At 43.4% G+C, this 14,304-nt stretch overlaps 1 protein-coding gene across 1 annotated transcript in view; it reads left to right on the top strand.

The window, feature by feature from the left end:
- The window catches only part of HRH3 (histamine receptor H3), a 31,938-nt gene extending 18,099 nt beyond the window's left edge, over positions 1-13,839 (top strand). Inside the window, exon 3 of the mRNA XM_084848405.1 lies at positions 12,952-13,839. Coding sequence (XP_084704531.1) covers positions 12,952-13,839 — 888 coding nt within the window. The remainder of the gene's footprint in view (positions 1-12,951) is intronic.
- The last annotated feature ends 465 nt before the right edge of the window (positions 13,840-14,304 follow it).

Below are 14,304 nucleotides of genomic sequence, written 5' to 3'. Positions count from 1 at the left end.
GGAATCCAAGTCAAAGCATCCCTGACAGAGGGTTGTCCAGCCTCATCTTGAATGCCTCCAGCATGGGAGAGCCCACTACCTCCCTGTCACTAAATCAGGCAAGGCCCCTTTGACAATCTTCCCCTAGCATTGGCAGGACTACCCATCAAGACTGAGTTACAGCCTTATTTAAGCCTAAGTCTAGAATTCTGTAGCCATGAAATTAAAAGACACTTGCTCCTTGGGAGGAAAGCTATGGCACACCTAGACAGCATAGTAAGAAGCAGAGACATCACCTTGCCGACAAAGGTTCATATAATCAAAGCTATGGTTTTCCCAGTAGTAATGTATGGCTGTGAGAGCTGGACTATAAGGAAGGCTGAGCGCCGAAGAATTGATGCTTTCCAACTGTGGTGCTGGAGAAGACTCTTAGGAGTCCCCTGGACTGCAAGGAGGTCAAATCAGTCCATCCTAAAGGAAATCAACCCTGAGTGCTCATTGGAAGGACAGATCCTGAAGCTGAAGCTCAAATATTTTGGCCACCTAATGCAAAGAGAAAACTCCCTGGAAAAGACCCTGATGCTGGGAAAGACTGAAGGCAAAAGGAGAAGGGGACGGCAGAGGATGAGATGGCTACATAGCATCACCGATGCAATGAATATGAACTTGAGCACACCCCGGGAGAGAGATGAGGACAGGAAGGCTTGGCGTGCTATGGTCCATGGAGTCACGAAGAGTCGGACACGACTTAACGACTGAACAACAACAAGTAGAATTCTCTGCAGCTGAAGAAACTTCTGAGCTTGCTATGCTCCTGTGTGAGTCTTCAGCTTTTCATATGGAGCTGTCCAGGGTCCTGCCTAGACCGAAACGTTTGCCTGAATCAAAAGACTCACTTGGATCTGAACTCCTGCTGGATCCCCTGAGCTTGAACCACCATCCAGCTGTGATCACCCCCTGAAACCGAACACTGATACCAAGTCAAAGTATTTGTCCATATAGCTGCCAGATCCTCACCCAACATGGTCAGCTCTGGAGACCAAGAGTGTTGGTTAGAGTGTTGGACTGGGACTTGGGAGAATTGGATTCTAGCTCCCATTCAGTCATGAAACCCATTGTTGTATTGCTCTAACAGTCAGGACATTTTTCCTGATGTTCAGCCGGAATCTGGCTTCCTGTAACTTGATCCAATTATTCCATGTCCTGCACTCTGACTGAGAAGAGATCCTGGCCTTCCTCTCTGTGACAACCTTTCAAGTACTTGAAAAGCGCTATCATATCTCCCCTCAGTCTTCTCTTCGCAAGGCTAAACATGCCCAGTTCTTTCAGTCTTTCTTCATAGGGCTTTGTTCCAGTCCCCTGATCATCTTTGCTGCCATCCTCTGAGCCCTCTCTAGCTTGCCTGCATCCTTCTTAAAGGGCAGTGCCCGGAACTGGACACAGTACTCCAGATGAGGCCTAACCAGTGCTGAGTAGAGGGGAACTAGTACTTCCTGGGATTTGGAAGCTATGCTTCTATGAATGCAGCTCAACATAGCATTTCCCTTTTTTGCAGCCACATCACATTGTTGACTCATATTCACCTTGTGATCTACAACAATTCCAAGATCCTTCTCATTTGTAGTGTTGTTGAGCCATGTATCCCCCATCTTGTAACTGTGCATTTGGTTTCTTTTTCCTAGGTGCAAAACTGGGCATTTATCCCTATTAAATGTCATTCTGTTGTTTTCTGCCCAGCACTCCAGCCTATCAAGATCACTTTGAATTTTGTTTCTGTCTTCCAAGGTATTAGCTATCCCACTCAATTTTGTGTCATCTGCAAATCTGATCAGCATTCCCTGCACCTCCTCCTCCAAGTCATTAATAAAAATGTCAAAGAGCACTGGGCCCAGGACTGAGCCCTGTGGTACCCCACTTGTTCCCTCTCCCCAGTTTGAGAAGGTCCCATTGATAAGCACTCTTTGAGTCCGATCCTGTAGCCAACTATGGATCCACCTGATCATTGTTTCATCTAGCCCACTTTGAGCTAGTTTGCTCATCAGGATATCATGGGGCACTTTGTTGAAAGCTTTGCTGAAGCCGAGGTATATTATGTCCTCAGCATTCCCACAGTCCACAAGAGAGGTAACCTGATCAAAAAATGAGATCAGATTCGTCTGGCAGGATTTGTTCTTGACAAATCCATGCTGGCTTCCAGTAATCCCTGCATTGTTTTCAAGATGCTTACAGACAGATTGCTTTATAATCTGCTCCAGAATTTTCCCAGGGATTGATGTCAGACTGACTGGTCTGTAGTTCCCAGGTTCCTCCTTTTTACCCTTTTTGAAGATAGGGACAACATTAGTCCTCCTCCAATCATCTGGCCCTTCCCCCGTCCTCCATGATTTCTCAAAAATAATAGACAGTGGTTCTGAGAGTTCTTCTGCCAGTTCCTTTATTCCTCTAGGATGCAGTTCATCTGCCCTGGAGATTTGAACTCATTCAAAGTGATTAGGTGTTCCTTGACCATATGCCTATCAATCTCAAACTGCAATCCTGCCCCTTCAGCCTGTACTTCGCCTTTGCCAGGGGGCTCATAGACCCTCTTTTGGGAGAAGACTGAGCCAAAGTAGGAATTGAGCACTTCTGCCTTTTCTTTGTCATTTGTTATCATTTTGCCATCCTTATTTAATAGTTGAACCACCATTTCTTTCCTCTGTCTTTTACTGTGCATGTATCTGAAGAAAGCCTTTTTGTTGTTTTTAGCATCCCTTGCTAACCTCAGCTCATTCTCAGCTTTAGTCTTCCTGGCGCCATCCCTGCAATTCTGTGCTACCTGCCTGTACTCTTCCTTTGTAGCTTGGCTTTCCTTCCACTTCCTATATGTGTCCTTTTTTGTTTTCAGGTCATCTCTAAGCTTTTTGTGAAGCCACACTGGCTTCTTCTGTTGTCTTCCGCCTTCTTTTCTTGTTGGAATTGTTTGTAATTGTGCCTTGAGAATTTCCTTTTTTAAAAGCTCCCACACATCTTGGACTCCTGTTCTCATTAGAGTTGCTTGCTATGGGACCTTACTTATCATTGTGCTGAGTTCATTAAAATATCCCCAGGACTCCCCAGATGGCCATGTCCCTTCCCCTGGCCACACCTCCTTTTCCCCAGCCACCAATTGTTTGGTGGTTTCCTGGCTTTTGTGCAGTTCTTTCCCCATTCTAAAAGGCTGAAATGCCTCTCCGAAGGCTACATTACTGGCAATATGAGCTTTAAGCTACAATATGCTTGTATTTTGGGGATGTTGGCTCTACCCTTTTTAGCTTTGGCCCCACTCTCTTTGTCTTTGGCCCTGCCCAACACCAGAATGCAGCCCCCAAGAGCTTCTCCAAAAATTAATTTGGCCTTTGGGTTGAAAGAAGTTCCCCACCCCTGTTTTATAGCCTGTCCAGGCCAAGAGGAACTAATGGGCAGCCATGGAGGTGGCTCTCTGCTGGTGCCTGGGAGAGGAATTCTTCTCCCTTCTTCTACTTCGTAGCCTCAAGTGGCTCATCACCAAGGTGGTTAGTGTACAGGCCAGGGGACTTCTAATGGGAATCCCAACCAGTTCTAGTATCCTTCCCCAATAAACCCCTGCTGCTGATGCACACTTCAATTGGGAGGGGCTGTACCTCAGTGTTAGAGCACATGCTTTGCATGCAGAAGGTCTAAGGTTCAGTCCTGGGCAACTCCACATAAGGCTAGTTCTTGCCTGGAACCTCAGAGAGCTGCTGCCAGTCAGTGTCGACAATACTGGGCTAGATGGACCAACGGTCTGACCCTGTATAAGACACCTCCTCTGTTCCTCCTAAATACACTCCCTTTTTGCAGGTTTTCCCTTTGGGGGAGGGGTCTACAATTCCTTAAGAAGGACATTTTAAAATCCCTTATAATTCTAGCTGCTTCTCACATGTTCCTTCACCAAACAGAGGAAATCTGCTTGAAGAAAAATTATTAGAATACAGCAGGAAGCTTCTTCCGAATATTGTAACAGTGATCCCTGTTCCAAGAAGAAAGATTTTCAGGAGATGGAGGAAGGGTCACTTTCAGAAATTAAAGCTTAATATTTGCTTCATGTGCAGTCTGCCTGTGTGTGTGTGTGAGAGAGACAGACAGACAGACAGACACACACACACACACACACACACACACACACAGAGTCTAGAATTCTGAATGAGCCAACACTCTGCACAACTTGCCATCCCAATAAATTATTCAAGCTAGCAAAAAAGAAAAAAGAAAGAAAAAAGTTGTAATGGGGAATAAAAAGAGTGGAACTATGGAGATAGTCTTATCCTCTAATCATAAGCCCTCCATCACGACTGCCTTGGGTTTTATTAGCCTTTGGGAAACTGTCTACCCTTTTTCAGAACTTCCTGTAGGATCATGAGGACTAGAAAGTTATTTTAAAACTCTGACAGTTGGGATTAATGGTATTATGGGGAGGGGAATGTCCACTAGATTCTATGCAAAAAATCAGATTTCCTTTTTTTGCTACAGAAAAACATTTCCAATAGTAGAGAACATATTATTAATATAACAAGTAGCAGGTTGAAATTAAAACTAACAAAAAAAGAAGAAGGAAAACATGGAAAGGGCATAGCTGAAATTTTAAATAGACAATCAAAGCCTGTGGTACAGAGAAAGATGATGGAGGATTTAAAATAGCAAATATGATATTTAAGAGGAATTACTGTGCGCATGCTACAAAGTCACTTATCTCCCTAGGAGGTAAGCAGAGATATCTAAAAACAGACACACACACACACACACAAACACACACACTAGACCTATGTACCAGTGAAATATCTATTATCTCATCAAATGCCTCCCTTTCACTTGATTTTATTCAGTTATTGTATTTGTATAATGTCCTTCTGCCAAGCAGCTCAGAGCAGAATTTTAGACTCACGAGAAACTCCATGAGGTCAGTAAGGCTGAGAATGAGTGATTTACATAATGGGTTGTATCCAATGCTATGCTAGCAGAAAAAAGTACAATAGGCAGCATTGTTAGTGTAGTGCTTGTGCAACCACTAACGGAACAAATAGCACAATCAACAGCTGGCCCAATGAAGTATTAATGAATTGTGCAACAGCTGGTAAAAAAAGTTTGTGAAATTAGTGAAGTGGTTAGTGGGAGGGATTGTAGCTCAGTGGTGGAGCCCCTGCTTTGCGAGCAGAAGGTCCCAGGTTTGATCCCCAGCATCTCCAGGTAGGACTAGGAAAGGCTCCTACCTGAAACCCTGGAGAGCTGCTGCCAATAATGGTTGTTGACAATACTGAGCTAGATGGACCAAAGGTCTGACTTGGTATGAGGCAGGTTCCTATGTTCCTAACAGCTTGTGCAACAACCAGTGCAATAGCTTGTGAAATAGCTTGTGCAAGCAGAATCAAAGTTTGACTCTTTTGACTCTTGTGCAAGGATGAAAATGAGTTTTCTGCAAGTGGTAGAATCTTTGTTCTTGCAGAATGACATGGCTAAATACAAGCCGATGAACTTAATGGCACATGAGGGATACAAATGTGGGTTTCCTACATATACGACCAGCACATCAGTCATTGCAGCTGACTGACCTTTAATGTGTTTTGCAAATTATCCTGAGGGTTTGTCTCCAAGTGTATTAAAGGGGCATGGAAGGGACCCTTCAGTGAAGGTGAGCTGAAAAAAATAGTTATGCCATTATAAGCCTCAAAGTTCTACTGCCTACAGCACCTGTTGACCTAATCACTTGAAACTTGGTATCCATAATTTACCTGATGAGCACTACAATTGTGCAAAATTTCAAACTGATCTGATACAAATTGCCACAGATAAGCAAGTTACATTGTGCTGAAAATTGACACATTTAAACTTTTTACTCCAAGCTATATTTTATTTATTTATTTATTTATTTATTGCATTTATTCCCCGCCTTTCTCCCTCTCGCAAGGAACTCAAGGCGGCTTACATTATCCTCCTCCTCACCGTTGTATCCTCACAACAACAACCCTGTGAGGTAGGTTGGGCTGAGAGTCTGTGACTGGCCCAAAGTCACCCAGTGAGCTTCCATGGCCAAGTGGGGACTAGAACCCGGATCTCCCGGCTCCCAGTCCGTCACTCTCACCACTACACTACACTGGCTCTCTCATATGATATATGATATCATATCATATATTTCTTTCCAGTTCAGGGGGAAACTACTGATATACTTTATTCAGGTTTGTCAAGGAGATGTGCTTTTCATTGATTTAGTGAAATTCTGAGCAGTTGGTTTAAGACTGGCTTAAGAATGGTTGGTTTAAGACTTAAGCAGTTGGTTATCAAAGTTTTTCTTCCCCATGAAAGCCCATGGCAGCAACTGCTGGCAAAATTATGTCAGCCATGCTCAATTTCACTATGATGCTAGAATGCTGCCAGTACTCCAGTGTTTTGAGAGGAATTCCAGTGTTCCTATCAGCATGCTGGCAGCGGGGAAGAAGTAGTTGGAAACTGTCAACTCAGATAAGTGAGGTAATTTGAAGGCTGAGGGAATCATTCTAGCTGACTGACAGATAACTGATGAAGATGAAAAGGAAAAGGAAAAAGCTATGCTGGAATCCTGCTCAGGCTTACTCAGAAGTAAGCTATTGTGAACATAGAGGGACATATCTATTAATTTGTACACATTTACTCAGTTAATGACTTGTTTGTGTTTTGTTTTCAAGTTTGTATTTTTGTTTTGCTTTTTCCAGAACACTGTAATAATACATTTCCTTTTTTAAAATCAAGGAAATTCAATGATATATATAAAAAGCTGCCAGTTTGAGACCAGACTTAAGGCTCAAAGCTCCACAAAGCCAGGAAATTGGAAGCTAAGGCTAATGCCTTAGCAGACGTGACCCATGATGAGTAATGATGTTAGGCAATATCACAAATTGTACTTGCTTACAAGCAACAAACAGGCATGGGTCCAACTCACAAGAGGATTTCTCTAGCAATACAGTAAGGTTCAGATGCTTCATAAAGCAATAAAGGATCAGGACAATGAAGGGCATCTTTGCTGGTTCCAGGCACTCCATCCACCCCATCTGGATTTGGGCCTGAAAGACCTAGAAAAAGTGTGGCTGCATAGAGGGTAAGTTGTAAGCAAGGACATTTGTAACAGTGCTGAGGAAAATCTCTTCTCTGAAGTAAGTATTTGCATTGGGAAGAAATCCTCCATTCATGCCAAGTACGAGCTGTACTGTCTGCCATTTTCCTGCACACTCAAAAAAGTCCCCCCTCCCCACTTCATATTCCAGCAGTCAAAAAAGCTGTTGTTTTCAATTTACTAGCATAGTGTGGGTGTATAAGGCTAAAGGAAGTACTTCCTTTACACAAACCCCTACCTTTCACCTGCCCTCCCCAATTTTGGTGCCTCTTTGGGGGGTTTGGAACAGAGAGCTAGCCACTATAAAAGCATCTAATTTGCATGCAGCAGTAAATATTTTAATAGGAAAGCTCAGAAGATAAGATCAGCAGAACACATTTTAACTGTTTCTTTTTCTCTCCCCCTCTTATAACGTAACTGCAAGTTAGGCAAAAATTGTAGTTTTGATCATCCCCATAACTAATTAAGTACCAGAGAGGGATGTGGTGAGGCCAATGCAGTTATCACCTGGAAACTGGGTGAAATTCTTCCTGGGACACGTCTCTGAAAAATAAGGCATCATGACTGAAATTGGATAGTTGGTGAGTGAACATTAGGCCTTCCCTTCTCCATTTTTCTTAGCTATTCCAATTTTATGTTTAGAGCTTTTCCTATTTATCACTTTATGCTACAGGTTTGCTTGCATGTTTGAATATTACCTCCACGATCAGAGGCACCTGGCTCAGAATACAAGTTGCAGGTAAACAACAGTGGGAGGCTGCTATTGTCCTCATCTCCTGTTTGAGGGCTTCCCAGAGGCATCTGGGTGGTCACTGTGGGAAACAGGAAGTTGGACTAGATAGGCCTTTGGTCTGATCCAGCAGGGCTCTTCTTATGTTCTTACTTCCACATGGATGTAATGTGTGTAGATAAAGAACATGTCAGGCAAAGGAAGCCTTCCTTCCTTCCTTCCATCCGTCCATCCATCCATTTAATACATTTCTATACCACCCAATAGCCTAAGCTCTCTGAAAGGTTCACAGCAAGAAGCCTTCTTTCTGACATGATAGTTTTCTTCATGCAGGATTTTTTTTTAGTTCAGTTCAGTTTATTGCTTGCTGACTGATCACGCCATATGCATACAGAAACATACTAAAATACCCCTCTTAAAGAAAAAGTGGCACCAAAATAAGAAATATTAAGGAGGGGGTTTATAACAAAGCTAATTAAAACTTTTCATAGGGGACTATTAAAACATTTCATAGAGTCTAGGCAATATTTATTAACATATTATATTATATTAGCAAGCTGGATCTTCTATACTAGTCGATAGCTTTCATTTCTCCAAAGCCCGTTGGACAAACTTGGAAGTCCTATAGGATGTATAGTAATCTGTGCCAACCAGTAATAACTGAGTTATGCTTAGAGAGGATTTGTTACTGAACCCAACTGTTAAAGGCTCAAGATATTGCTTCCTCCACTCTGCATACAGGGGACATTCCATTAGAAAGCATACCATGTCCTCTACCTTGGGACAGCCAGTATCCTTCCACATCATGGTAAACCCTGTAGTGCACCTTCACCTCCATCAGCTGTAGAGAGTTCAGTCTGCATTTAGCCAGAACCCATCTCAACTCATGTGAGCTGATAGAGGACAAATAAGGGGGCACCTTTCCCCAGGAAAATAATAAGACTTCTATAGAGCATATTGGAACTGCTCCCAGCAGCAGTCTGAGTATCAACATCATATAGTCTTCTACAAATCTCTTCCCGGGGACCATCGTACTCCTTGCAAGCAAATAAGTTTGAGAAAAGCCCACCTTGAAAATAAGCACACTTGTCTTATCTGCCCAAGAGTCTCTCCCCATATTTTCATATGCTAACAATACCAAGGGTGGGGACAGTTGAAAAGCTGTCTTTAACCAAAAGGAGATGGCTGCTTTTTGGACAACCATTCCCATGGACATTTTTTGAATGTATTCAATGAGCAGACCTCCATCTGCATCCTACAGTGATAAAGCCTAAGGAATGCTTTCCAGCTTGGTTCTCCTGAATGTATAAACTGAGCTCAACAAAGGCAGTAAGAAGAAGAACAACAAAAAAGAAGTGATCTGCTTCTCGCAAAATGCTGCTTTGAGGTCATACCCTCCAACTGTTCCTATTTACCAGGGAGAGCCACTATTTTATAGTCCCAGCCCTTCAGGGCTTTCCCAAGACATTTTGCTACCTGAGGTGAAGGATAAGATGGAGCCCCACCCCTCATTCCAGAAGTTGATTGAACTGGTAGTTGCATCTTAATTCAACACTCATGATGGGACAATGTTTTCTTCTGTGCCAGGGGCCAGCAGGCCAGCTCTGTCCTGCATTCCCTCATGGCCCCTCTCAGCATCTGCTGCCTGTGGTGGCTATCTCACTCTACTTAATGATAGGGCCAGCCCTTCAGCCTTTGATAAATCATTATCCCTATTTTTTGCCTTTGGGAGATGCTTCATTACAATTTGCTAGAGCTGTGTCATTCTTCATGGCTCATCCTCAGTATCTCTAGAACTGAATTCTCTGGGGTCCAAAGATGTTTGCTCAATACATAGCATGCAGCAACATCCCTTGTTTTTACTCTAATGAATTGTAATTCTGGGAGGGGGGCTGATCATTATTTGGAATGCAATGCACAGGGAAGGGAAGCTTATCTTTTCCTTCCCTAGTGTGATTGGAAAGAAAATCACCCCTGCATCACTAGTACTTTTAGATAAAGACTTCACACTGATGCCAAAGAGAACTTTCTGTCTAAGTGTTCTAGCCATCATGTGTGTGTGTTCAACAGGGGGAGATTTTCTGCATCTGTAGTAGTGGGCTATAGTCCATGAAAGCTTATGCCAGAAAAAATGTGTTAGCCTTTAAGGTGTTGCAAGTCTGTTGTCTTTGCTTAAATAGACTAACATGGCTATCCATCTGGAAGCCTTTAGATCTGTGGTGGTCAGGCCATTGCAGAGTCAATGAAGCCAGCCGGCAGAGCAGAGACGTTAGTGATGAGTAATAATTCTGAAAATAGGTTTGCATCTGTTGAAATGTGGGAGGGTATGTAGTGGTAAGGTGATCTTGGCCCAAGACATGACTCTTTTATGTACATGACCAGTGTGGTGTAGTGGTTAGAGTGTTGGACTGGGACTTGGGAGATCTGGGTTCAAATCGTCACTCAGTTATGAAGCTCACTGGGTGACTTTGGGCCAGTCACTGACTCCCAGCCTAACCTACCTCACTGGGTGTTGTGAGGATAAAATGGAGAGGAGGAAGCTCATGTAAGCTGCCTTGGGTTCCCTGGAGGAAAAAAGGTGAGATACACTCTCACACACGCACACACACATAAAACATCATGCTTTTCAGCATAAGAACTAATGAAGTAATTGACTGAGTTATGAAAAGCCAAATGTTAATAAATGGTATGTAACAGTTCAGAGGAGGTTGAAAGCCTTTTAAAATCAATGATACAATTAACATTGCTTTTATGCAAATGCAACGTGTTGATAATTTCTTTTGAGTACAAAACATGAGTATTCTTGGAGCAGAGTCCATGCTCCAGAAATCCTGGGATTTCTGCAGTGCAGAATATAGGCAAGTCTGTTTTTAAGCCATTTGCTTTGCTCATGTCTGTCACCAGACATGCAACACCCCAGTTATGGGCCAATGGGACACATACAGTAGGAACCAGCATTTATATCCCTGTTCTGTCCCCAGTGTAAAAATGATTGTGCTCTAGGGAGCCATGATTTGGGGTGTGAAAGGTCTGAGGCTTAATTCCCAGAGAAGCTCATGCAAGTGGGGAGAAGAGGGTTGCACCTTTAGGGGAGGGCTCAAAGTTCAGTGGCAGAGTGCATGCCTTGCATATAGAAGGTCCCAGATTCAACCCTTGGCATCTCCAGTTGATCAGGAGGCAGGTGGTGGAAAAGCTCTTTTCTGGAGATCTTGGAGGGCTGCTGCTAGTCAGAGTTTGTTTGTTTGTTTGTTTGTTACATTTTTATCCCACCTTTCCTCCAAGGAGCCCAAGGCATGATCCTCCTCCTCATTTTATTCTAACAACAACCCTGTGAGTTAGATTAGGCTGAGAGTCAGTGACTGGCCCAAGGTCACCCACTGGGTTTCATTACTGAATGGGAACTAGAATCCAAATCTCCCAAGTCCCAGTCCAACACTCTAACCAACACTCTTGGTCTCCAGAGCTGACCATGTTGGGTGAAGATCTAGCGGCTATATGGACAAATGCTTTGACTTGGTATCAGTGTTCGGTTTCAGGGGGTGATCACAGCTGGATGATGGTTCAAGCTCAGGGGATCCAGCAGGAGTTCAGATCCAAGTGAGTCTTTTGATTCAGGCAAACGTTTCGGTCTAGGCAGGACCCTGGACAGCTCCATATGAAAAGCTGGAGACGCACACTGACACAGGAGCATAGCAAGCTCAGAGGTTTCTTCAGCTACAGAGAATTCTAGACTTAGGCTTAAAGAAGGCTGTAGCTCAGTCTTGATGGGTAGTCCTGCCAATGCTAGGGGAAGATTTCTGTAGTCAAAGGGGCCTTGCCTGATTTAGTGACAGGGAGGTAGTGGGCTCTCCCACACTGGAGGCATTCAAGATGAGGAATGCAACTTATGTGCATTGAGCAGGGGGTTGGACTCAATGGCCTTGTAGGCCCCTTCCAACCCTACTATTCTATGATTCTATGACAGCACTGTAGGAACTTTGGCTTGGCTGTGGTTTCTGGGCTGGAATCCTCAGACTCCAAGTGTGCTGGGAGCATAATCTCCTGCGCTCCTTGTGTACTGGGTCTTCTGGGAGGTGGAGTCAACCCGAGTCAGACCTGAGGGCAATACCCTGCCCCACTCCAATAAATAACCTGGAATAAGGTTTAACTTGTGGGTACTGTTTATTTCTTTTTTATTCATGAGTTTTTTTATTGATTTGCTTTTATGTTTTAATTATAATTTGTAGGGGAAGGGAAAGGGCCATAGCTCAGTGGTGGAGCACATGCTTTCCCTGCAGAAAGTACCAGATTCAATCCCAGGCAACTCCAGTTAAGGCTAGATCTTGCCTGAAACCCTGGAAAGCCACTACCAGTCAGTGTTGTCCGTGCTAGGCTAGATGAATCAATAGTCAGACCATATGAGGTAGTTTCCTATGTTCCAGTGTTGTACTTTATCTTATATTTTATTGTTGTTAGCCACCTTGACCACTGTTTGTAGTGGAAAGCTGGGATATAAATTTCATAATTGCTTTTTTTTAATGGAACTGTTTTTATGTTATGTTTTAATTGAGGTTTTGTTTTTAACCTGTATTTTCTTATTGTTAGCCACCCTGAGTGCCATTTTTGGTGGAAATAAAATAAATATAATAAATCTGCTTCTCAGAGTCCATGTCTTCATCCTCCAAACATCGAGAATAAGCCTATGTTCCTACATGTAGCTTTGGGCAAGTTGCTGTGTCTTGGCCATAGGTCCCCGACTATAAGAAGGTAATATGAATAAGCAGGCTGACTGCATAATTCCTTAGGCATTTATAAAGCCTGGCTTGCTTTTTCCTGGTGAATGCAGCAGAGTGGATCAGAAAAAGCACTTTGCACTGAACTGGGTCCAAAGTCCATTTCAGTTGAGTCCTAGGATGTTCCTCTAGATTAGAACAGGACAGCTAGAGGTTGAGAGCGGGGGATAGCATAGGGATCAGGTAAGTTTGAGAGTGTGGTGAAAAGACAATACAGGAGGCCACAGGTGGCGGGAATGGTGTTTGACTGAATAATCAATGCTTTATCTTTGGATTTTATGTCTTTGGGATTCTCCTGGTGGATGTGCTTTGTTAATATCTAATGAAAGTACCTCCATGTTTCCCCTTTGCAGGTCTCATATAGAGCTCAGCAAGGGGACACCAAGCAAGCCGTGTTCAAGATGGTGATGGTTTGGGTCTTAGCCTTCTTGCTATATGGACCTGCAATTATCAGCTGGGAATATGTATCTGGTCGAAGCATCATACCGGATGGGGAATGCTATGCTGAATTTTTCTACAACTGGTATTTTCTCATTACGGCTTCCACAATTGAGTTCTTCACCCCTTTCATCAGTGTGATGTTTTTCAACTTGAGCATTTACCTGAACATCCAGAAACGCACCAAGGTCCGCTTGGATGTACTTCATGAGCCCCAGAGCCAGAACTTCATGGAAGAGATAGAAATGAGTCCAGAATCCAAGGTCTCCATGAAATGCTGTAAGTGGGAGCAGAGAGATCCAGCAGAAACCCTGGATGTTCCAAAGTGGGATGCCAAAGAGGAAAGCACCAAAGACAGTACGAATGTAAAATATTTGCAGGGTGCTAACACAGAGAGCACTGGGCCTTTTAACAGCAAACTGAAGACTTCTAGCAAAAGGAGCTATAAAGAGTCCACTCACTCTTTAGAGAAACCAATGAAGATGGCCTCCCAAAACATGACACGTTTTAGGCTCACCAGGGACAAAAAAGTAGCCAAATCTCTGGCAGTTATTGTGGGCATTTTTGGCCTTTGTTGGGCTCCATACACACTTCTCATGATTATCCGAGCTGCTTGTCACAGTCACTGTATCCCTGAGTACTGGTATGAGACGTCCTTCTGGCTTCTATGGGTCAATTCTGCTATCAATCCAGTTCTTTACCCACTCTGTCACTACAGCTTCAGGAGAGCTTTCATTAAACTCTTGTGCCCCAAGAAATTAAAGATCCAACCTCACAATTCTCTCCAGAAATGCTGGAAGTAAGCTGGTTCGAACCACTGCAGGTTAGAAAGAACAACTTCTGTCATGTTGTTGTGTAGTAGTTTGCTTCTTTTGAGAGACTTGACAACAGAGCTGCTAGGACCTGGGACCAATGTTATACTCTCTAGTGAAGCCCCCCCAAAAACATTTTGGGTTGTTGCCCACATTTGGAATTTTGATAGAGTGTTGTGGGTGTTCTCACAAAATGGCTGCCATGGAGGGAGATGCTTGCCCATTCATAAAATGGCTACCATGGCAGGCATGGCCAGTCGCAAAACATTCATTTCCCAGAAGGCAAACTGGTGAGACTAAAAGAAAAGTAACTTGTCAAAGAGCTTAAGTATAAGGCAGAGGTTGGGTCTGAGCTCCAAAACACAAAACCACTCTTTTGAACCCAAATTAAGATGGTGCTGGAGGGCAGAACTTCACCTTGGAGCATGCCAGGCTCTGAGTAAAAAAATAAAATAA

Source organism: Heloderma suspectum, chromosome 4 (assembly GCF_057233095.1).
Source record: "Heloderma suspectum isolate Gila_16-S chromosome 4, 16-S_ref, whole genome shotgun sequence".
NCBI lineage: Eukaryota > Metazoa > Chordata > Lepidosauria > Squamata > Helodermatidae > Heloderma > Heloderma suspectum.
Note: the sequence above shows the minus strand (reverse complement) of the source record. Positions and strands in the feature narration are given on the sequence as shown.